We start from the raw sequence: 22,072 nt of genomic DNA, 5'->3' as shown, positions 1-22,072 counted from the left end.
AAGTCACAAGCAAACCCCAAATTAACCTGTGCTCATCCCTCTTGTAGCTTGGCAGAGAGCAGACAGGCTCAGCTTAGAGGCGATGTTGTTATGCAGCACTTCAAACAGTAATAAAGTGAAACACAGCACATGAAAAATTACACACCAATTTGTAAAATAAAATTAAAAAAATAAAATAAGGCCAAAAAGACAAAATTCTAATCAGTAGAACTGGAGATCTGCAGTTTTAAAGATTTAAGTGAAGATAGCACCAGAAAGCACAAAGCACCAACTGTGGTTTTCTTGTTGTGCCAGACCAGAACAAAGTCACTTGTATAGGCCAACCGTGATGGAGCATGGGCTGGTTACTGCGACCCTGTTAGGCCCGCTGAGCAGGACTACCTTAAATCCTGCTTGAGGAGTCCCATGTCAAGGATTCTTCACGTGGGGTTGATTCCCAGGAGCTGCAATGCAAGGTCCTGCATCATGGAGGATGCCGCTGACCAGAGGCTTGCGATGCAATGCGAAGTGGCTCTTTCCTGGAAGGCTGTGGGTCGCTATGCAAAGTCCTGCGCTGGAGACTAACCATGCAGCGGTCCAATGTGGAGTATAGAGAGGCAATGTCATTGATTACTGATGCAGTGTGCTGAGCCTCTGATGCTTCTGCTCTGCTGGGACCACAGTTGGGGTGGCAGAGCGCCTTCATGCCCACTTGCAAGGGTCCAACACTGGGGTGGTACCACTTGGAAAGGTAGAATTCACAGCAGACAGTTTGAAGGTGCTGGGTTAAAGGCGTTTGAAGCCTTCTGTCCCTCAGGCTATGGTCAGGAGGTCAGCCAACTAGCTCTTGGAGTCACTCTCGTGGTCCTGGGTTCAAGATGCAGGTTCAGTCCTTCACGCAGGCAGCAGGGCTGCAGAGTGGCAGTCCTTATTGCAGAGCAGCACAGCAGTCCTTCTGAGCCTTCCACAGGTTCAGATATGTACTGAAGCTGCGAAAGTGCTCACAGTCATCTTCTAAATCAGCGATTCTTAACCATTTTAACTTCTGTGGACCTCCATGTAATTATTACTAGACCCCTACGCCCCTGCTGAAACATTATTGGAGTCCAGAGATCCCCACTGAGTTGTCATTTGAAAGCAGGTATCTGTGCTAAGCATTTTCTGTGACTTGAACCGCAAATCTGATAGAGATGTCTAGTTGCAGATTTCTTACCCTAGAATTTCCGACCGGTGTCAGACTGGATCTGGAAATTTTTCTTAGAGCAGTACCCTTGTGCGTCGTTGGTGGTGTTGGTCGACTCCATGGGTGTTGGTGGCGTCGTGGTCGCTGTGACAATGTCAGGAGTCGGATTTAGACGCCGCCTCAGCGCAGTGATGTCAGTTCTTTTCTTTCCTCGCCATGCGCTGATCTGGAGATTGCTACCCTGGTCAATTTTTGACCGACTTTGACACTTTTGTTGAGTTTTTGGTGAAGTTTTTGCTGCATCGAAGATGTCCCTGAAGACCGATTTCAAGCCTTGTGAGGCCCATCACTGTATGATGTTGGTGATGGATTCCCACCGGGTCTGTTTGTGGTGCCTGGAGTGCGACCACAACCCGAAGTCGTGCTCCGAGAGGAAGGTTTCAAAAACGCTTGCGGATTCACCTCCACTTGTCATCCTCCACTATGGGTCACTCAGTTAAGAAGAAGAAGACTAGGCATTCTTCGACTTCCCCCCGTCACTCGACTGACACGACGCGGGAGGAGCGTCGACGCTCTAGGCCTCTGTCCTCAGAGCCTACTTCTGGGTCCGCTCTGCACATCCCTGACTTTCTGGGAGCTGGAGCAACCGCAGCTCAACTGAAAGAGTTCTGTGAGAGCATGCATCTCATTTTTGGGCTGTCCGAACCTCCTTCGGGCCCTGGGGGTTCGGCAGGGGGCCCTTGGGTTCCACGCTGGCAGCTTCGGTCCCGGTCACTGAGGCCCCCCTCCGGATCTGCTACCAGATCCGTGACGACGTCGTACCTTCAAGACCTTACGCGGCGCCGGTTCCAACGTCGACACTCCTGACGTTGGTTGTGCCCACGATCGACATCGACCCAATCATAATCCCCGACAACTCTGAGTTGGAGCTGCTTCAGTCGACGGCACCCTCTTCTTCGATGGGGTCTATTCACCCCTGGTTGGATTCAGACCCTTATTCTTATGGGTATTAATATGGGGAAGGATTGTAGGGGTCCCTAGACCCCTATGAATACCAAGACGACCCTAATATGGACTGGGCACAGGAATCGGGGAGGCCAGTAGGCCGGATACTTCTCCAGATCTGGCATGCTTTCTCCTCCTACCGTGGCTACAGTGGTGTGAGCCACTTATTCTATGGTGGTCATTTGGGAGGTCCTTGGCCTCGAACTGCCTACTGTTGAAGTGAGGTCTAATCTCCTGACGGAGGAGCTTCAACCAGGGGCTTCCACATCTGAGCCTCGCCTTCCTTTCAATGAAGCCCTCACTGATATCCTTCTGGGTACTTGGTCCAGACCCAGCACAAGGGCTCTTGTGAACAGGACAGTCGCTTGCTGCCATCGGCCTGCCCCGAATGATCCTAAATCCCTGTCCCAACACCTCAGGCCTGAGAGCCTTGTTACCCAGGCATCCTTGTCATCTGGTGCATTCCCTTCTGCACCTCCGGATCGGGAATCAAAGAGACTGGACCAACTTGCGAGGAAGATGTTTTCTTCTTCCAGTCTGGCATACTCATTCACTGTGGGATGCAGTCTCCCACGTCTTGCCGCAGATACCGGAGGAGGCCCGGACTATCATCTCCCAAGCAGTTGCTGATGGGAGAGACGATGCAAAGTTCACTATTCGAGGACACAACCTACTCTCTGGATAGATCGGTTGCGTCGACGGTGGCCTTGAGGCGCCATGCCTGGTTGAGGACATCTGGTTTCTCAGGGCATGTCCAACAGACCCTTATGGATATGCCCTTTAATGGCGCCCGTCTCTTTGGAGACAAGGCGGACTCGGCGCTTGAGAGGTTCAAGGACTCCCGGGCTACAGCTTGGTCCCTCAACCTTTAGGCTGCCCATCATCCCAAACAGTCTGCCTTTCTCCCCTTTCGGGGCTCCCTGTCGCATCCATTTCCCAGACACCGTGCCACCCATGCTGTTCAGCCACTGCATGGCTGGGAACAGAGAATCCCACGGGCTCATGGGACAGAGAACCAGAGGTCTGCTCAGTCCACCCCAACCCTTGCTGTAGCCTCCAAGCCTTCCTAGTCTGTCCCCTCACTCCAGACCAGTTGGCAGCAGGATTCGCCATCACCTGCCCCACTGGGAATCCATCACTACGGACAGGTAGGCTTTTCAGATCGTCAGAAGGGGCTATTCCCTCTCCTTCAAGACTGCCCTTCAGGCCATGCCTCCATCCTACGGTCGCCTACTGGAGGATCATCTGGCGCTTTTCCGTGAGGAACTTGCAGCTCTCTTGGCCAAGCGAGCCATAGAGAGTGTCCCTGTGCCAGAATTAGGTAGTGGTTGTTATTCCTGCCACTTTCTGGTGCCCAAAAAGGGCAATGGCTTACGTCCTATCCTAAACCTTCAGGCCCATCCTTCTCTTGCTCAAAAAGGAGAAGTTCAAAATGCTCACCCTGGCTCAGGTCCTGTCTGCCTTGGACCTGGGAGACTGGATGGTAGAGTTGGACTTGCAGGACGCTTATTTCCATATCCCTGTCTTGCCTACCCACAGAAGTTACCAACGATTCATGGTAGGTCACGTGCACTTGCAATTTACTGTGCTTCCCTTTGGCTTTATCAGCACCCCTGGGGTGTTCGCAAAAGTGATGGCGGTGGTTGCAGCTCATCTGCGCAGGTTGGGGGTTTCAGTTTTCCTCTACTTGGACAACTGGCTGTTGAAGGCGGACATGCTCCAGAAAGTTGTCTCCCACCTTCAGACTACAGAGAACCTCCTGCACACGCTGGGGTTCACTATAAATGTGCCTAAGTCACACCTGACTCCCTCTGTCGCCCCCTTTCATCTGAGCTATTCTGGACACAGTGATGTTTCAGGCCTATCATCCTGGAAAGTAAGTCCAGGCTATTCAGGCTATGATTCCGATCTTTCAACCTCTATCTTGGGTTTAGATGAGAATGACTATGAGGCTGCTGGACCTGATGGCCCCCTGCATCCTGCTAGTGACACATGCCAGATGGCATATGCAGGCTCTGCAGTGGGACCTGAAGTTCCAGTGGGCGCAACATTAGGGAAATCTCTCCGGCATGGTCCAGATCTCGGAGGGGACTGCGAAATACCTGCAGTAGTGGCTTTCGAATCATGACTGAGTCAACGGCAGATCCCTCGCCCTTCCCCAACCAGATCTGTCTGTAGTGACAGAGTGACTCCGGGGATGGGGCGGCCACATGGGAGAGGCGGAGATCAGAGGTCTCTGGTATCCGGCGGAGTCTGGACTCCACATCAATGTTTTGGAGCTCCGGGTGATCAGGCTTGCATTGAAAGCATTTCTTAAAGTAGTGCAGGTGTTCACGGACAACACTACCGCCATGTGGTACTGAAACAAACAGGGCAGAGTGGGGTCCTGGACCCTTAGTCAGGAGGCTCTGTGCCTCTGGACATGGCTGACACATCAGGGCATTTCCTTGGTGGTGCAACATCTGGCAGGTTCTCTGAATGCCAGAGCAGACTATCTCAGTCGTCGATGCATTGCCGATCATGAATGGCGTCTCCATCCAGAGGTTGCACATGATCTCTTTCTGCAGTGAGGAGAGTCTTGGTTAGATCTGCTTGCCTCCCTCCGCAGAGAACACGCAATGTCAGCTGTTTTGTGAGTTGGAGTTTCCAAGGCGACACTCGCTCTGCAACGCTTTTGGTCTCGAGTGGAACTCCAGCCTCCTTTATCCCTTTCCACCCATACCACTTATGTCCAGAGTGGACCCAAGTAATCTTGGTGGCTCTGGACTAGACAAGGAGAGTATAGTATCCAGAGCTACTGAGCAAGGCCACTGATCCTCCACTCAGACTGCCCTTTTGGGAGGATCTTCTGTCGCAGCAGAGGGGATGGTTCGCCATCCGAACCTGTCCAATCTTCGCCTTCATGTGTGGAGCTTGTGCGGCAGCAGTTGACAGCGTTTGGCCTTCCATCTGAAGCTTGTGATGTTATCTTGGCAGCCAGACGTCCCTCCTCCAAAACGGTATACGCCTGTCGTTGGCATAAATTTGTGACTTGGTGTACCAACAAGTCTGTTGATCCCCTCTCTCTTCCTCTCTCTCAGGTTCTTTTGTTCATTCTTTCTTTGGCCCAGCAGGGCTCTGCTTTGGGCACTCTTAAAGGTTACTTATCGGCTATCTTAGCCTTTCTTAGAATGCCTGATCAACCTTTCCTCTTTAAGTCTCCTATTGTTGGTAGGTTCCTTAAGGGTCTAACCCATTTGTTTTCTCCCACTCTGTTTATCATGCCTCAGTGGGACCTCAATCATGTCCTTACTTACTTGATGTGTGCTCCTTTTAAAATGTTACACCATTGTCCCTTACGGCTCCTTACTTTCAAAACTGTTTTTCTTGTTGCCATCACCTCTGCTTGCCTACTTTTTATGCACCTCAACATCCTTCTCATGAAGAGAGACTCCACCACCTGGATCCAAAAAGAGCATTGGCATTCAACCTCAGTCGTACTAAACATTTCATGGTGGACGATCAACTCTTTGTTGGATATGTGGGTGTGAAAAAAGGGAAGGCGGTGCAAAAGCGTACCATCTCACGTTTTGTACTACTTTGCATCAAAATGTGCTACACTTTGTCTAACAAGCAACCCCCTCAAGGTCTTGCACGCTCATTCCACCAGAGTAACTGCTGCTACCACAGCGTTATCAGGCAGAGTTCCTGTCCTGGATATCTGCCAGGCATCCCAGCACAGGTTTACTAAGCATTACTGCCTGGACAGTCAGGTCTGTAGGAATGGCTACTTTGGTCGTTCAGTCCTGCAGGACTTTCTAGTATGATCTTGGTTCGCAGCCCCCCATCGGGGATGGCATTGCTAGGGTGTCTGTTCTAAGGTAAGGAATCTGCAACTAGAAGTCTCTATCAGATGAACAAGTTACTTACCTTCGGTAACGATTTATCTGGTAGAGACATATTCTAGTTGCATATTCCTTACTGACCCACCCATCCTACCCACTTGCGAACTGATTTATAGGGACAGTGATTCCCCATTCAGGGCCTGAGCTCTGGCACACCATTTTTATTGTTCTTTATGGCTCTGCGCTTTGGCGTGGAAAGTCGTGAAAAAAAACTGATGTCATCGCGCTGAGGCGGTGTCTATATACGACTCCTGACATTATCACGGACACCACGACGCCCGTGGAGTTGACTGACGCCACCTAACAACGCGCAAGGGTACTGCTCCGACGCCTGGGGAAATTCTAAGGTAAGGAATCTGCAACTAGAATGTCTCTACCAGATAAATCGTTACCGAAGGTAAAGTAACTTGTTCAACAATACTAAAAAAATATAGAATCAAGCATTTATCAATAAAATAATTAATTAAATATTTTATTGAATTCACAAATTTAAAACAATATAAATTTTCCTTTAATGGGAAGGTTATTGTTTTCTAAATTCAATTGAGGCCACTCTTCATACATACTGTATTCTATTCGATACATTTGCACCGCCTCCACTAATCATTCTAAGGATACGAACTTAATTTTTTGCTTCCAATTTCAGATTCCTTTATATTTACAGAAACACTTTATTAATATGTTAATATTATTTAATTTTCGAATCAGTCGCAGACCCCCTAAGATGGCTTTGCCGTGCCACAAGGGTCCCCAGACCACAGATTGGGAACCACTTTTCTAAATGCTATCCCAAGTCTTGTGAACAGTTCAGCAAGGAGTACTCCAACTGCATCCTCCATAAGGGGCTGAAGAAAAAAACATAGTTGGCTATTTCCAGAAGCAAGATGCCTCATAAAGTGGCATTTTCTGTCTATTTGCCTTCAGCCCACGTAGTACCTCCTAATGAGGTCAACTTAAAGTAGGATAGTCCTCACATATCACTCTCTGATGTTAGACAAGCCAGTAGAGTTCCCGTTCTAATGACTGTCAACAGCCACATTGTCCTGTGGAATGTTATCTATAGCATCCTCCTCAGAAAACAGGCTGTTAATGGTAAACTCAGCTACACTGCTCTCGACATCAAAATGCCTGTTACCACTTTCTTAATCACCGACATCCACTGATAAAGGGCCATCAACGTCTTCTCCATTGCTGACCAGCCTGCTTGAACTGGCAATGCAAAAAAAACTACCTCTCATTCAACAGTTACAGCATGGTTTATTATTCCATCTATGTCTACCTCATCATTGCCCATGTACCCACTCCCACCTCATCAATGACCCAGAAGAAGATATCCCAAACAGCAAGAACCAAGTTGACTTTGCCATCTTGATATCTCCCACAGGAGCTTCAGCACTGCTTCTGCCATGTATGCTTCACCTTGCAGGGGTACTGTAGGGGCCCCTGGCAAATGATTCAAGACAAAGGAGGAAGGGGAGGAAGATCCCTACAGAGTGATTTATAGCCAAGGATAATTTAATGCAACATATCTCTAGGATGAAAGTGTGGATCCTGGCTATGATACGTCGACATTATCAAGTAAGAATGGCGTGGGAAGGGTCCCATACCTTCTTCAATGAGGAGGGTGACCAATACTATTATTATGATAATACTGCTTTTGAAGAGGGATACCACTCCGAGACACCATGGCCTGCTGATGTTCTCTGTAGGTTGATAGAGACTTGCAGAATTTGGAACAAGACTTCTATGGCAGAGTTTGTGATGCACAGTATCAGCCATCGCTTAAGCTGCTGCAACCTCCACCTCAGCTGTCACTTCCCCAGCTGTCACTAACAACACCATTCCTTCCTTTCACAGTTCCCGTCTTTCACAGTTCCTCTGTAAGCTGAAGCGGCTACTATGGAAGACTGTGAAATGATAAACCTCCTGTCACCATGTAATAAATGTTTCGTTTGCAACCATGTAAGAGTATGGCATCAGCTAATCGCAATGATGTGGAAGAAATGTATATATTTTTTTAAATTTTCAATAATTTGAGGCAGTTCTTTGCATATATATACAAATACCATAGTTCGTATCTTGAAACCGACCTTGGCTTTAAAAGTTGACTTCATTCTGTGTGACACAACGTCCGTTTTGTGCAGTCTAAAAATCTAACACACTGCTGCATTTTTTATTTGCTGTAAATTCCCCTACTTAGGATACCATAACCATACCATAAATTACCGAAATTTATCAGTCATGTGTTGGAGAAAGGGTAGAGCCTGTGCATGGACACAGTCACAACATACTCCATGTATTTTTAACTAACATTCAGATCGCATGCATGGGTTGAAACTATTCAGTCTATCCAATGCGTCCAGCGCATTGAACTGGAATCAAAGCTAATGCCCATATAATCCAAGACTTGTACCTTCTTCAGACTGGTTATACTTTATATGCTATTGTGATGGCCCACTTTACCTGGCCTCAAACTAAGGGCTTAATTTGCACGTGTTAAATGTCAGCCCTTTCTTATCACCAAATGTTTGATTGTGTCTTGTAAGGTTTGGCGCTCAAATGTAGAATGAGAGCGGACTCCTTCAGTTGATGGCATGGGAACACGCTTCACCATTTAGTTTAGCACTGTTTGTGCTCTGCTTACCCCAGATTGCTCATTAGATCCCACAACCGCATGGAGGGATCTTGTAACCGTGTTACTTCCATAAAATCCATTGAGCTCTATTAAAACTCAACACATTTTAGTTGTTTTTGGTAATACGAACAATAAACGTGAATAAAACACTCAAACTTACTTGCAGAATAAAAAGTGCCGTTTGTGAATTCGTTTTTTAAACCTCATTTTTGCACACTAGGTTATCTCACCGAAGATACTGCAACTAGTTGCCAGTTATTCCACTTCTGTCATATTGTTTATTCCTTAGGAAGAACTTGAAAACGCGAAGAAATTTCTGTATTATGAGATGGGCTACAAGGCTCGCTCAGAACAACTCACAGATCGATCTGAAATCAACCTCACTCCTTCCGATGTGGACAGGTAAAGATAAATATGTGTTTCTGCTTGACTCAACGTGTGATGTGGAGCTAGGTGCACATAAGCACAAGGTTGAAAGCAAGAGCGAGTAATTGTAAGTTGGTGGGCATCTATGTGAAAAAAGACTGGAAGAACGAGGGCAGTGGAGCAGTGGTTATTAAATTGCCAGGATATACCACAGAAATTTAGCTGGTGGTGATTGCCTGTGAAAGACAGTGTGATAGGGTGATGATCACTGGTGTGTCTAAAATAGGTGCAAAAATGTCTCATGATGTAACCCTTTCCTTAACACCAGGGTCAAAATCAGATGAAAAAAAACACGTGGATACTGGCCCACAGATGTTTGTGGGGCAGATGCACAAAAGTATTTGAGTATGGAACAAGTACTACTGGAGAACTGTACATCTTCATGCATTTGTGAATCAACCCTTGAAAATGTAGCTCCCTATTAGTAAAAGTGCACAATGGGTACATCCCTGTCTGTCTATTCTAATTTTATGTGTGACTACCAATATAGGTGTTTTGGAGCCAAGTCATGAAGGTGTGTAAGAGTATGTAAAAGACTACTGTAAGAGTATTAACTGCCTTTTCTTCCAATTTTGATTAAAAAAAATATATATATATATTTTAGGAAAGCTGTGGAATTATTCAGTGACATGATTTCCCTATCAGTCACCCAGTAGACCCCTTGGTTAGTGCTGATTGATAGGAGGGCATTTTTCCTCTTGTTATGGCAAGGAGTAAAGGGGTGGACAGTTGTCACATGTCTGCCAAGTCTCTTTTCTCTAGGGTCCCAAACAAGATGCTGTTAGAGTAATCTGTTGGCTTCTAACTTGATGGCTTCAATAGATAAGGCAAGGCGCAGCTTAGTGGTAATCTGAGGCCATCTGCAGCAGCTTTGAAGTACAAGGACTCTATTTCAAATGCCACACAACTGCAAACAGAGCCCCTTGTTCCAGATGTTAGGAAGTGTTAGACCTAACAGTCTTGGTGTGGTCTTCCCCCAAACCTCCCTTACTTTTTGCTGAAATTCTTTTTTTGGCAATATAACTCTGTGCACTTTACCACTTCTAACAAGTGCTAAGATGCTTGTGTTCTATCCTATAAACATGGTAAAATTTGCTTACACCCAATTGGTCCCTAATAAAGTCCCGGGTAAAGTGGTACTACATGTATCGAGGGCCTGTTAATTAAATGCTACTAGTGGGTCTGCAGCAGGTATTGTGCTACTCCTTAAGTAGCCCTTTAAAACATGCATCAAGCCTGCCATTGCCACCTGTGTGCAGGTTTAAACAGCCAATTTGACCTTGCAGAACTAACCTTTTGCCAGGCCTAAACGTCCCTTTTTCATATGTATAGGATAGGGCATGTGGTTTTGAGTTTTACGTGTTCTGGTAGTGAAAAGCTCCCAAATTTGTTTTTCATTACGTTGAGACTTACCTCTCACGCAGGATAACATTGGTTACATTTTTACATTTATTAAAGGCTAACGTTTGATTGGGAACAGATATACATTTCATCTTTGGAATCAAATGAATTGTAATTTAAATTCCTCTTTAATGGTAAAGTTGGATTTTAGATTACAGTTTTGAAAATGCAACTTATAGAAAGTCTGCATTTCCTGCCTTAAACTTTCTGCGGCCTTCTAGGAGTTTCCAACTGCCTTGGCCTGTTAATCGCTCACTTATCATGAATGCATATTGGGCCTTCAGTGAACAACAGGATCTGGGTTTAGCTGGGAGAGGGCCATCATGCCACAATGGAATGGGTGGGGTTGTTCCCTACCCCACTTACATTTCAAAGGGCTGCCTCCAGTACACTCACAAAGAAACTTAACATCAGTCTTTTGTCACCCTATAGACCGTTTGGAGCCTGTCAAGGGAGGAAAGGGGAAGTAAGGAACTTTTCAGAACCAGATGTGAGGTTGGACTAGAAGTTTCCCCCACTTCAAAGGGTAGCACCAGGTATAAATATTGGCCCTCCAGAGGCACTCATGAGTACACTCATGAACCTGTGGACATTACACAAGAAGGACTGCCTTGCTCTCCAGAGGACTGCCCTGCTGCTTGAGGCCTGCCCGTCTCTTCAGAAGACTGCCAAGCTACCAGTGGGTTAAGCCCAGATTAACTTAGTAAAGATTGTGGTAGTTGCTTGAGAAGGATGTTCACTTGCGCTAAGTTTCTGACCTGTTTATTGAGCTGTGTACTTTAGTTCTTTCCAAGTTGTAAAGGGAAATTAAATAACTCATCAGAGTTGGTATGCAAGCTTTGAAACAGAAGGCTTGTGGTATGAAGAAGTGTAGAATTTTTTTTTTAATCATTATTATTGTATGCTTTTGAGTTGCTTTTATATCAAGGACGAAACAGAACACTTCTGTTTTTTACACATGTATTACAGGAAACTATTTCAAAGAAAGATGGTCCTATTTAGAAGTATAAAGACATTGCAGAGAGGAACATTATATTTTTGGTTTCTTAGAAATACCTGAAGCATTCTTAAGCCAATAGACAATATTCCGAAGTATTTTACTTATGCGTGTCTGAATGATCAGCCCTTATACTCGACTCACGAGAATGCCTCTCAATTCACCCAAATGCCTGGGGTAGCAGAAGTGACATGCACTTCTTGACTCCTGATATCACTGAATTGCCCTGCTTGTTCTTGATGGGCTATGGTAAAGGCAAGAATGTTAATGGATTGGAGAAGTTTATTTACTTACTCTTCTGCTTGCCACCTTCATGGATCCTCAGACAAGGGGTAGCTAAGTCAGTGCCAAAGGGCAAGCAAAATTTAGCATTTGCCACCTACGTTATGATGTCCATGCTTATGAGACTGTTCATGCTCAACTAATTGTCATATTTAGTGTGTACCTTGTGTAGATGGATGCAAGTGAGTTATTTTTCTGGTCTTCAGTAAGACTCGTGGGCATGTTTGTTTCTAACATTTCTGTTAGTTTATTCCAAATCGCAGATACGCTGAGCTGCATTTGTTTGTTGGGTAGATGTTTGAATGCACAGCGAATTAATTTGCTAGATGGGAGTATATTATTTAGAAAATAGTGCAGCAGGTGGCTGGCTGATTTTATTTTTCCCTTTTTCGTTCTTCCACATCTGGCAGGAAATAGACGAGAATAGCTGGCTACAGGAATCGTCCACTTCACCCCTTCATCCCGTTTATTTTTTACAACAAGTTCTTCCGTGCGGAGAACTTTTAATCATGGATTGGGAGTGCCTGCTAATGCATTGCCTTTTGTCTTATATAAGGTGTTTTCTTAATTGACGTATGTGAGTTATATTAAGATTTTTCATTCTCTGTCCATATTAAGCTAATTTTAGTGCAAACTATCCTCTTATTCCAGTAGGCGTGAGACTATTATTTTTAGGTTTTAATATACTATGTATATATTGACATGGATTAAGAGATTTCTTCAGGTATAATTACTAATATAGTGTTTTATAGACTTTGTCATGATGAAGTGATGTATAATCATTCTCTGTTGTCTGAGAAAATGGCTTGAAATGACTATGTACTGAAATGTACATCGTAGACCTTGTGGGTGTCAATAGGTAGATAAAACCTAGTTTGTAATGTAGCTTTATGTTGCTATATTGTATATTTGCACATTCATGCTATATTAAAAGTAACTTTACTTATTTTTTATTTCAGGTATAAAAAACGATTTCACACGTTTGATAAAGAAAAGAAAGGCTTTATTACAATACTTGATGTCCAGCGTGTTTTAGAGGTAAAACCTTTTTAGTATGCAATCATTGGTGCTTTTCTAATTTGACAAATGTTTAAATAATTTCAATGGTGTTTTGTGTTCAATTAGAACATCAATGTCCAGATGGATTCTAACACACTACATGAAATTCTCAACGAAGTGGATTTAAACAAGAATGGACAAGTTGAACTCAATGAGTTCTTGCAGGTTAGTAGTTTTCCCATTTCTTTTATTTTCTTTGACATCAAGTGAAGTGTGAAGACCCGAGTTATGATGTTGTGTTGGCTACTGGTTCTGTTACTGGAGGTAACATGTTACATCGTTTATCATTTCCCAAGTTCAAGAGTCTTTTTTAAACATACGGTTTTCTAATAAGCACGACAGCAGAACGTTGATTTTCTTTGTATAATTATTGCTGTCCATTTGGTTTGTATTAAAAATGTTTGTTTTACGATAAATATTGTAAAGCTGACTATCACAGATTTTGTTTCATGGTCCATATGCAGTGGTTTGTGCAGAATTAATCCATGATCTTTAAGGTTACATAATAACATATTTTTATTAATCACCTTTCACCTTAATATTTTAAGCATCCATATTGAATAGTGTACTTTATTAAATGCATTTTTAAAGCTTTAAATGAAAATTATATTGTTTTCAATAATTGCTTGACATACGACAGTAAAAATATTGGAAAATTCTTATTAAAATTGTAGAAACCGTTCATGACAGGCTGTAGGTAATAACTCTACAGGAGAGACTGTAGATAATAAGTGACTCTTTAAAGTGAACAAAGGAGAAGTAGAATGCTTAACTGCGAGAAAGGACCCAGTTTTTGTTGTGGTCCCTCAAAATGCCTTTTAAACTCACACGGCAAGGTGGTTTTATAAAAAATGGGGCACACTACATATTGTTGTTAGTGTGCTGTTAGTAAAATAAACCCCACACGCTATTTTGCTATGTAGGTCTTGCTAGACATTTCCCTGAGCAGTCCTAATGGGATTCAAATCTTTGTTTGCTACTTCTGGTTGAGGGAATGCTAGAAAATTGTTATTTCCTACTTAATTGGAAAAATTTGGTTTAATTGTAAAATCAGTCTTTTGATAACTTACATGGAAGAGTAACTAACTGTATGAAAATGTATCAGTTCTGACACTCAGCACTCCTCCCAGACTAGAATATACTTTCTTGGCTGCGATAGTTAGCAACTCTTGCTCAGAAGGCAATAGCTTGCCTTTGAGCCCATGATGAAAAATGGGTTCAACTGCTTAGCACGGATTAGCCACCCAAAAATGGAGAGAAACCATTGGTAGGGCACAGGCAAGCTTTAGCATTACCTCTTTTGCCTTTGAGATGCCGTGAAGGGATTCCTCTGTTTATTCCCAGAAGCCTTCTAGCGAGCCAGGCTTCAGTCACAGTAAGGGAAAGAAACTATTTTGCCACTGTCAGATAGGAGGAGAGCTAATTTAAGAAAATAGTTAAGATGGGGTGGTAAAACGTTTCCTCCCACTGACTTATGTGCATTATAAAACTGCCACTTACAACACTTTCACAGAACATTCAAGGACCTGGAAAAACTCCTCAATAAGAAAGCTGCCTTGCACGAATAAGACTCCTGTTGGAAGAAGGACTCACTTAAGAATTTGATGACTCCTGAATTTTACTGTCACAAAAGACTGGAACTGCTCCAAGAGTGAAGTGGTTGGCCTCCTGTTTGCCTACTTCATGGACACATAAAGCAGAATGACTCCTGGTTCCAAGAATTCAAGCTGACCATAGAGGAATGCATCCTTCAGGAGACTTAACTGGGGGGTGGTGGAGGTGTGGGGGTGGGGGGGTGGGGGGGTGGGGGGGTGGGGGTGGGGCTGGTGCCGGTGCCTAGAAGCCGGTTCTGAGGAGCTATGAGCTGCAGGACTGACAAATGGGAACCTAACCAGAAATTTGAAAACTTTGAGACCTGGTCATTGTCCTCCACCCCAGACAAGGTGCTGAGGAATGCCCAGGAAGGTCACATTTAAGGCAGCCAAAAAACAAGATTCATCCCAGTGTTTTGCTGTGCTGAAAAGGTGTTCAAGCGTACCTCGTACTGAAGGTATATGACTTTGTGGAGCATTACCTGGCTGTAGCTTCCAGTCTTGCGCTGCTGGAGGATTTTGACTTGCAAAAAGTGTCAAAGTCTGAAGTTAAAACCTTGGTCTGGGGTAAGATGGCAAATCTAACCAATATGCGAAACAAACTCTGCAGCTATGAAATCCAGGTTTCTCCCACTCAGTCTTGTTGGTGCCAAAACCAACTGTGGGAGTTTGACGAAGATGTATCTGACTTTCAGGGACTCTTGCCAGCCTCTGCCTTGGACCTTGCTCTGCTGGAGAATTTTGACTCCCATTTCAGAAACTAAGTCCTAAGGTAAATCTTTGACTGTGGGGTGACACCCTTTGTGTATCTGACTGTAGGAAAGTACCCCCTTTTTGGCATGTTACCCCCATTTTTGGCCTGTTTGTCAGTGTGTTTGACTGTGTCACTGGGATCCTGATAACCAGGACCACAGTGCTTATGCTCTCTCTCCTTTAAATTTTGTCACTGCATACTGGTAACCCAGTATTTCACCCAAAGTTGGCACCCTGGTCACCCCTTATAAGTCCCTAGTATATGGTATCTAGGTGCCCAGGGCATTGGGGTTCCAGGGGATCCCTATAGGCTGCAGCATTTCTTTTGCCGCCCATAGGGAGCCCATGCAAAGGCTTCTACAGGACTGCCATTGCAGCTTGTGTGAAATGGTACATGCACCCTTTCACTGCCATTTACACTGCACCAGGTCACTTAAAACACCTATATGTCAGGACTTCCAGCTCTGAAGGCTAGGTGCAGAGTACCTGTGTGTGATGGCACCCCTGCACTAGCAGAAGTGCCCCTGCGTTGTCCAGGACCTTTTTCCCAGACCTTGTGAGTGCAAGGACGCCATTTTACGAGTGCGCTGGACATAGTTCAATGCCTGTGTCCAGCTTCACAATGGTAACTGAATATGGTCATGTAAGGTGTCTAACATCTTGGAACTATACCCCATGCTAATTCTAGCATTGGTTGTATGATTCCATGCACTCTGGGGGCACCGCAGTGGACCCCCAGTACTGCCATACCAGCCTTCTGAGGTTTTCCAGGCAGCCCCAGCTGCTGCCACCTCACAGACAGACTTCTGCCCTCCTGTTGCTCAAGCAGCCCGAGCTCAGGAAGGCAGAAACAAAGGATTTCCTTTGGGGAGGGGTGTTACACCCTCTCCCTTTGGAAATAGGTGTTGCAGGCATGGGAGGAGTAGCCTCCCAGAGCCTCTGTAAATGCTTTGAAGGGCACAAATGGTGTCCTCCTTGCATAATCCAGTCTACACGGTTCAGGGACCCCCAGTCCCTGCTCTGGCGTGAAACTGGACAAAGGAAAGGGGAGTGACCATCCCCTCTCAATCACCACCCCAGGGGTGGTGCTCAGAGCTCCTCCAGAGTGTCCCTGGGTTTTGCCATCTTGGATTCCAAGTTGGCAGGGCACTCTGGGAGCATCTGAGTGGCAAGTGCCAGCTGGTGACGTCAGAGCCCTCCCCTGATAGGTGCTTACCTGTGTAGATGACCAATCCCCCTTTCAGGGCCATTTAGGGTCTCTCTTTTGGGTGGTTCTTCAGATTCAGATTGCAAGACTCCAGCAAGAATCCACTGCATCCTTTACTTCACCTTCTTACTGACGGAACTGCACCTGGACCCTCCAGGAACTCTACAAACTGCAACAAAAGCAAAGATGACTTCTGCAACATTGTATCTTCAGCTCTTGCCAGCAACTGCAACTGTTTCCAGGTCGTGCATCCTCCGAGGACTGCCTGTCTTCAGCTTGCAGTAGAAGAACAAAGGAATCTCTCTTGAATTGAAGGAGTCACTTCCCTGCTTCAGCAGGCACCCCTCTGCAGCAACGACCGTTGGCTTGGGTCCCTTCTCCTGAAGAAGTGCATGGATCCAGCAACACTGGTGGTGGACTGAAGTGGTCCTGATGGTCCAGACGTCCAGCTGTCCAACTTTGATGGAGGTAAGAGCTTGCCTCCCCACGCAAGACAGTACCCCCATGTACTACGTGATTTGCAATTTGCAAGGCTTGTGTGCGACCTTCCACGAAGTTCTTCATGCACAGCACAGCGCCGGCCCCAGCACTACTTCCTGCGGCGCACAGCTTCCTGAGTAGTTCTCCGGCGGCGTGGGATCCCTTTGTGTAGTGCTGAGTGGGCCTCCATTTGCACCTTCTTTGTCCCCGTGCTGTTGGACTCCTGTGCGTGCTGCCTGGTCTTCTGTGGGCTCTCGGGACTGCTGGGGGCCCCCTATGATTCCCCCCTCCTGGGTAGAGTCGACCTGATCTCTCCTGGTCCCAGGCAGCGCCATTTTCCGCTAACCGTGTGCTTTGCCTGTGCCAAGGCTTGTTGACGGAATCGAGCGACACAAACCAAACTGCATTCATCCTTTCAGTGTGGGACATCTTCTGCACCAACCAGGAACCCACATCTGTCTTCTTGGGTGCAATACTGACTGTTGTTCCTCACCGGTGGTTCCTCTTTTGCACCTTCATCCGGGTTAGCAGGGGCTCCTGTTCTCCCTTGACTCTTCAGTGCTTCTTGGACTTGGTCCCCTTTTTCCACAGGTCTTCAGGTCCAGGAATGCCTTACAGTTTCTTCTGGTTCTTGCTTTATCTTCTTTTTCGTTTTCTTGTGTGTTCTAGGAAAGTTCCTGTGATTTACTCCTACTTTCCTGCGCTCTGGGGTGGGTTCTGTTACTTACATTTGGTGTTTTCTAATATTCCCAGAGCCCCTCTACACACTACACTTGCCTAAGTGGGAAACCAACATTCGCATTCCACTATTTTAGTATATGGTTTGTGTTCCCCCCCAGGCACATATCTGACTATTGTGATTTTCACTATTTTGCACTGTCTTCTAACTGTTTACTTACTTGTTTTGGGATACCAGTGTGTTTATTTTGTATTTTACTTACCTCATAAGGGAGTATAGTCTCTGTAGTGTTTCTGCAAGTGTGTCACCAAAATAAAGTACCTTTATTTTTGTACCACTGAATATTTTCTTTCATGTGTTTAAGTACTGTATGACTGTAGTGATATTGCATGAGCTTTGTATGTCTCCTACTTACGTCTTGGCTGCTCATCCACACTACCACTAGAGAGCCTGGCTACTAGACACTGACTACATATACTAATAAGGGATAACTGGACCTTGTGTAAGTACCTGTGGTACCCACTACAAACCAGGCCAGCCTCCTACACTGACCTCCGCTCCATTACACTTAGCCTGATCCTGAGCAACATTTATATTGTGCTAATTACCCCATGTGAGATGCTTGTCTACATGGGTAGATCACTACACTCTTTGTAGTCCTTGTTTTGATCCTGTGTGGGAAGTGTTTCCATGTCATGTTTGATCTCCTCTGAGGTGCAATTAATTAAGAGGAATGTCAAAGTAACCTCTGACAGAATGAATGCACGTGGAAAGAGTCAAATGCAAGACAGGACTAAAACAAAGTTTCTAGAGATGCACCGTAACATTTGACAGACTTCCTTCCAGCAGACCGGTATTATCTGCTCTAAATGAATAATAACTTAAATTTGAGGATCCTTGATTTGAAATAGCATTTATTTAACTAAATAGAATGTATTCCTACTTCAAAAAATGTGTCACACAGTGATTTTGTGGCTCTAAAACCTTAAGTTGCTCAACCCCTGGGTCTTGAAATTTCATTCATAGTTCCACCCCATGCGGCATTTCACCATAAATATCAGCAGGAGCACAGTTAAAGAATATGTGCCGGAGGAAGCGTTGAAGATTTGACACAACCTTCTTCTCCTGCCATCTGAAAGAAAATGGACACAAAATTTAGTGCACATGTTGCTTAGCTGGATTGAGTTGCCTTGCATCTTCCAGAATGGGCACTAGGCACATTCCAAAGGAGAATTAATATGCGTTTGCTTTTATTGCAGCCCCATGCAAATAAAGGTATATTTCCTAGATACCCTTTGAAATAAGATCTATAAGACCTCCTCCCTCCGTCAGACCCAGTCTAATGCTATTTTGATGGAAGAACCATAACATTTTTGAATTGTGAACTTCTGCGTAGATTTCCTGTTTCCTAGGAAAAGCTACTTTACTTTAGTGGCTGATGCCAAGTGCTTCCTGATGCATATGTGAATTTGTTTCTTTTCTCAAACAGACATCGGAGAATCAGACAAAAATTGTTCTCTTGCAATTTACTGTGAACAAGTTCTTGCACTCTTGGCTGGTAGAACCTCTCTAACTCATAACTTGTAGGACGTAATAGCTGGGTAGACTATTTGTGATTTCCTCCAAGTCCCCTGCAAAGGTGTCCCAGGTGTCCACTGCTTCCTCTATTCTGCAAAGCCTTTGTGGCTTCTCAATTTGAATGTTGATGCAAAAGAAAAGCGACTAGGTATTGTTTGTATCTACATGGTTCACTCACCTTACTCTGACCGAGTGAAACTGAACTTCATCTTATGTGTATTGCTCGTCATAGAAGATGTTGGAAGCCAAGGATTAACTTTGTTAGTCACCTTGTTAATGATATGCCAGAAAAGGTAGGCAGTGGATCAGTTAAATGAATGATTACATAAATGTGTGCTTCTTAATTGTGTTGGCAGATTTTTTTATACATTGGAAAGCTATATTCTTAGCACAAGTGTAGAAGTGAACTTTTGAACTCAGATATTTGCCAGAGATTACAATTACTAGAGGCAGGCCACACTTAAATACATTTTAAACTGTCAGTAGCTAATACCATTGTGTGCAAATGTATTTACTTTTTTTTATTTAAAATATTTCATGAGGATATAGTTGCTGACTCAGTGCTCTCTATGCGTGCAACTAATTCATTTTCAGCCACAATGTCTTACATAATCCTATCGCCAGTATTTTCTTCAGTCATTATGTAGCATAGTATGAATGCTTTAACCTGCCACAATACTATGGCTTGTTCTTAATAAGTGGACTATCGAAAGTTTGGACTATGCTAACCTGCAAAACACATCTTTGTTTAACTACAGAAATAAAAAAAATACCCCTTGGGAAATTGGAACAGGGAGCTGTGCTATACTTCAAAGGAATGCTTACTTTTTCAGCATCAAATTCCATTCTGTCTAGGTACATTGAGGCAGAGAGGAACTTAGGCTCTGAAGCTTAACTTGATGCTAACCTTTCTCGCTTGCTTTTCTAATTTCCTATTCCTTCCTTGCAAGGTGACTCATGGACATCTTACCCATTATCTCTAGTGTGGTGAAGATCACTGGATTCTGAGAAGTCAGTAAACTCCAATGAAATTTTGAGCTTACGATATTAACTTTACATTGATAAAATGTATAAGTACAGGTATGCAAGTGGATGAAACGTTCGATGAACATTATGTATATAACTACTGAAAGATCTTGGGCTGGTCAACTGGAACCATTAGTACCACTTTTTGAGGTAGGTAAATACCTGAAGGGCCTTCACATGCTAATTATATTCATGTCTAAATGAGTACTTCTAGATGGTCACCTTGATATCGTTGTAGAGGTCACTACTTCCTCCTTGACTTCTGCAACCTTCACAGGTTTTCATCCTTTAGTTTGCAGCATGAAAGGTCATTACCAACTTAGAATTCAGTCTTTCTGGCCTAAGCTTTCCTATAGTATCCTACCTGTTTTGTAAGAGGATCCAAATTTATACCTAGTTAGTTGTCTTGTCAGAGTTCTTCATGGTGCAAGTTGATTTGTTTCAAATTAGCGAATTTACTTTTTTTTTAAATGCCAAATAACGAGGACAGCTAAGGACCAGTGCACCACATCATCAATAAATTACCCATCTTTCTTTATCAAGCCATTGCCTACCTTCCTACATTAGCTGCCCAACAACCCAGCATTTAAAATTCTACAATAGAAAAAAGAGGCAACGGTTGTATTCAATCAATTTCAGAAAGTTCTTGTGTTTAAAGTCCAACAATCAATGCTTCAAATGTTCCCATCCGATGTAATTTAAAAAAACAATTCTTTATTAGTTGTTTCTTTATACAAAAAACAGCCAATGCATTTTGCTCATATAAGAACTTCATCAGGGCTGTAATATACAAAATCACATAATATCACAATCTCTAATTACAGGATTAACATCCCAGTGTGCGATGTATGTAAAAATCCTGTAATACCATATACAATGGACGGACAAATACATTGGCAGTCAAAACTAATATAATCAATAGAGTGCCCGTGGAGAAAAACACATTGTAAAATTTCACATCCATATGTGCACAATTTAGTGATGTAATAAACACAAAATAGTCCTACTCCTAACAGCGAAAGTGTTCAAAACCTTATACTTCAATTTTGATCAGTTTTTAAAAATGGAATTGTGAACATTTTGAGAAACGGGCTATACTCAAATTTCACTTCCATATTTGCACAGTTTTATTAGGTAATATACACAAAATATTCCTACTCCTAACATCAAAGAGCGTTCAAAATATTATACTTAATTTTTGTTCATTTTTAAACATGGAATTAGGAAAATGGGGGGGGAAAAATGGGCCATGTGTATGCAACTGTTCTTTTGTATTAGGAGAGCATGAGCCCATGCTTGTACAACCACTTTTCTTTTTTTTATATAAAGAGAACTGAATTCGTAAAACTTGCAACACCCTAATTTAATATGCCATATATACTGACTTCACCTCATCCAAAGACACCACTATAATGTGGCTACCAAGGTCCACCACCAAAATACATATTTTTTTTAAAATAACACCCATAATCAAAATAGTATTTAGCTTATAGTGTACGCTTACTACACAGTGACAAGTGTGCAGTCATTTTAATTTCAAGATGGGCTATTGGACATTTTCTCATAATGAGGCATTCTCAGTCTATAGAAGTGCTGATATTCCACGCATGTATAAAAAGCCAAAATAGAAAGAAATACACATTTGTGATTATTCAGCAAAATTACACTTATCACAAAATCCATAGCACTTTCTAAACTATTCATACATCCACTGAGTTCATCAATGCAAACAGACAGTTCAGAAACATGAACCCTCCAATGTCCAAGTCCAGGACCGGGTTAAAATAAAATCATAAATCAGCAACATAAATTAAAAATGTCTAAAAAGCTTGTGTTCTAGTACAAGATGTTAAAGTCCACATATCTGTATACAGGATTTTACTCATGAATCCCAACCTTCAAACAG

General features: G+C 43.8%; 1 protein-coding gene across 1 annotated transcript in view; it reads left to right on the top strand.

Moving 5' to 3' along the window:
* GPD2 (glycerol-3-phosphate dehydrogenase 2) overlaps positions 1-22,072 on the top strand; it is a 1,016,859-nt gene that overhangs the window by 900,119 nt on the left and 94,668 nt on the right. The window contains exons 14-16 of the mRNA XM_069225155.1: positions 8,976-9,088; positions 12,752-12,830; positions 12,918-13,016. Coding sequence (XP_069081256.1) covers positions 8,976-9,088; positions 12,752-12,830; positions 12,918-13,016 — 291 coding nt within the window. The remainder of the gene's footprint in view (positions 1-8,975; positions 9,089-12,751; positions 12,831-12,917; positions 13,017-22,072) is intronic.

This window comes from Pleurodeles waltl, chromosome 3_1 (assembly GCF_031143425.1).
Source record: "Pleurodeles waltl isolate 20211129_DDA chromosome 3_1, aPleWal1.hap1.20221129, whole genome shotgun sequence".
NCBI classification, from domain to species: domain Eukaryota; kingdom Metazoa; phylum Chordata; class Amphibia; order Caudata; family Salamandridae; genus Pleurodeles; species Pleurodeles waltl.
The sequence above is the reverse complement of the archived record's forward strand: the minus strand, read 5'-3'. Positions and strand labels throughout refer to the sequence as shown.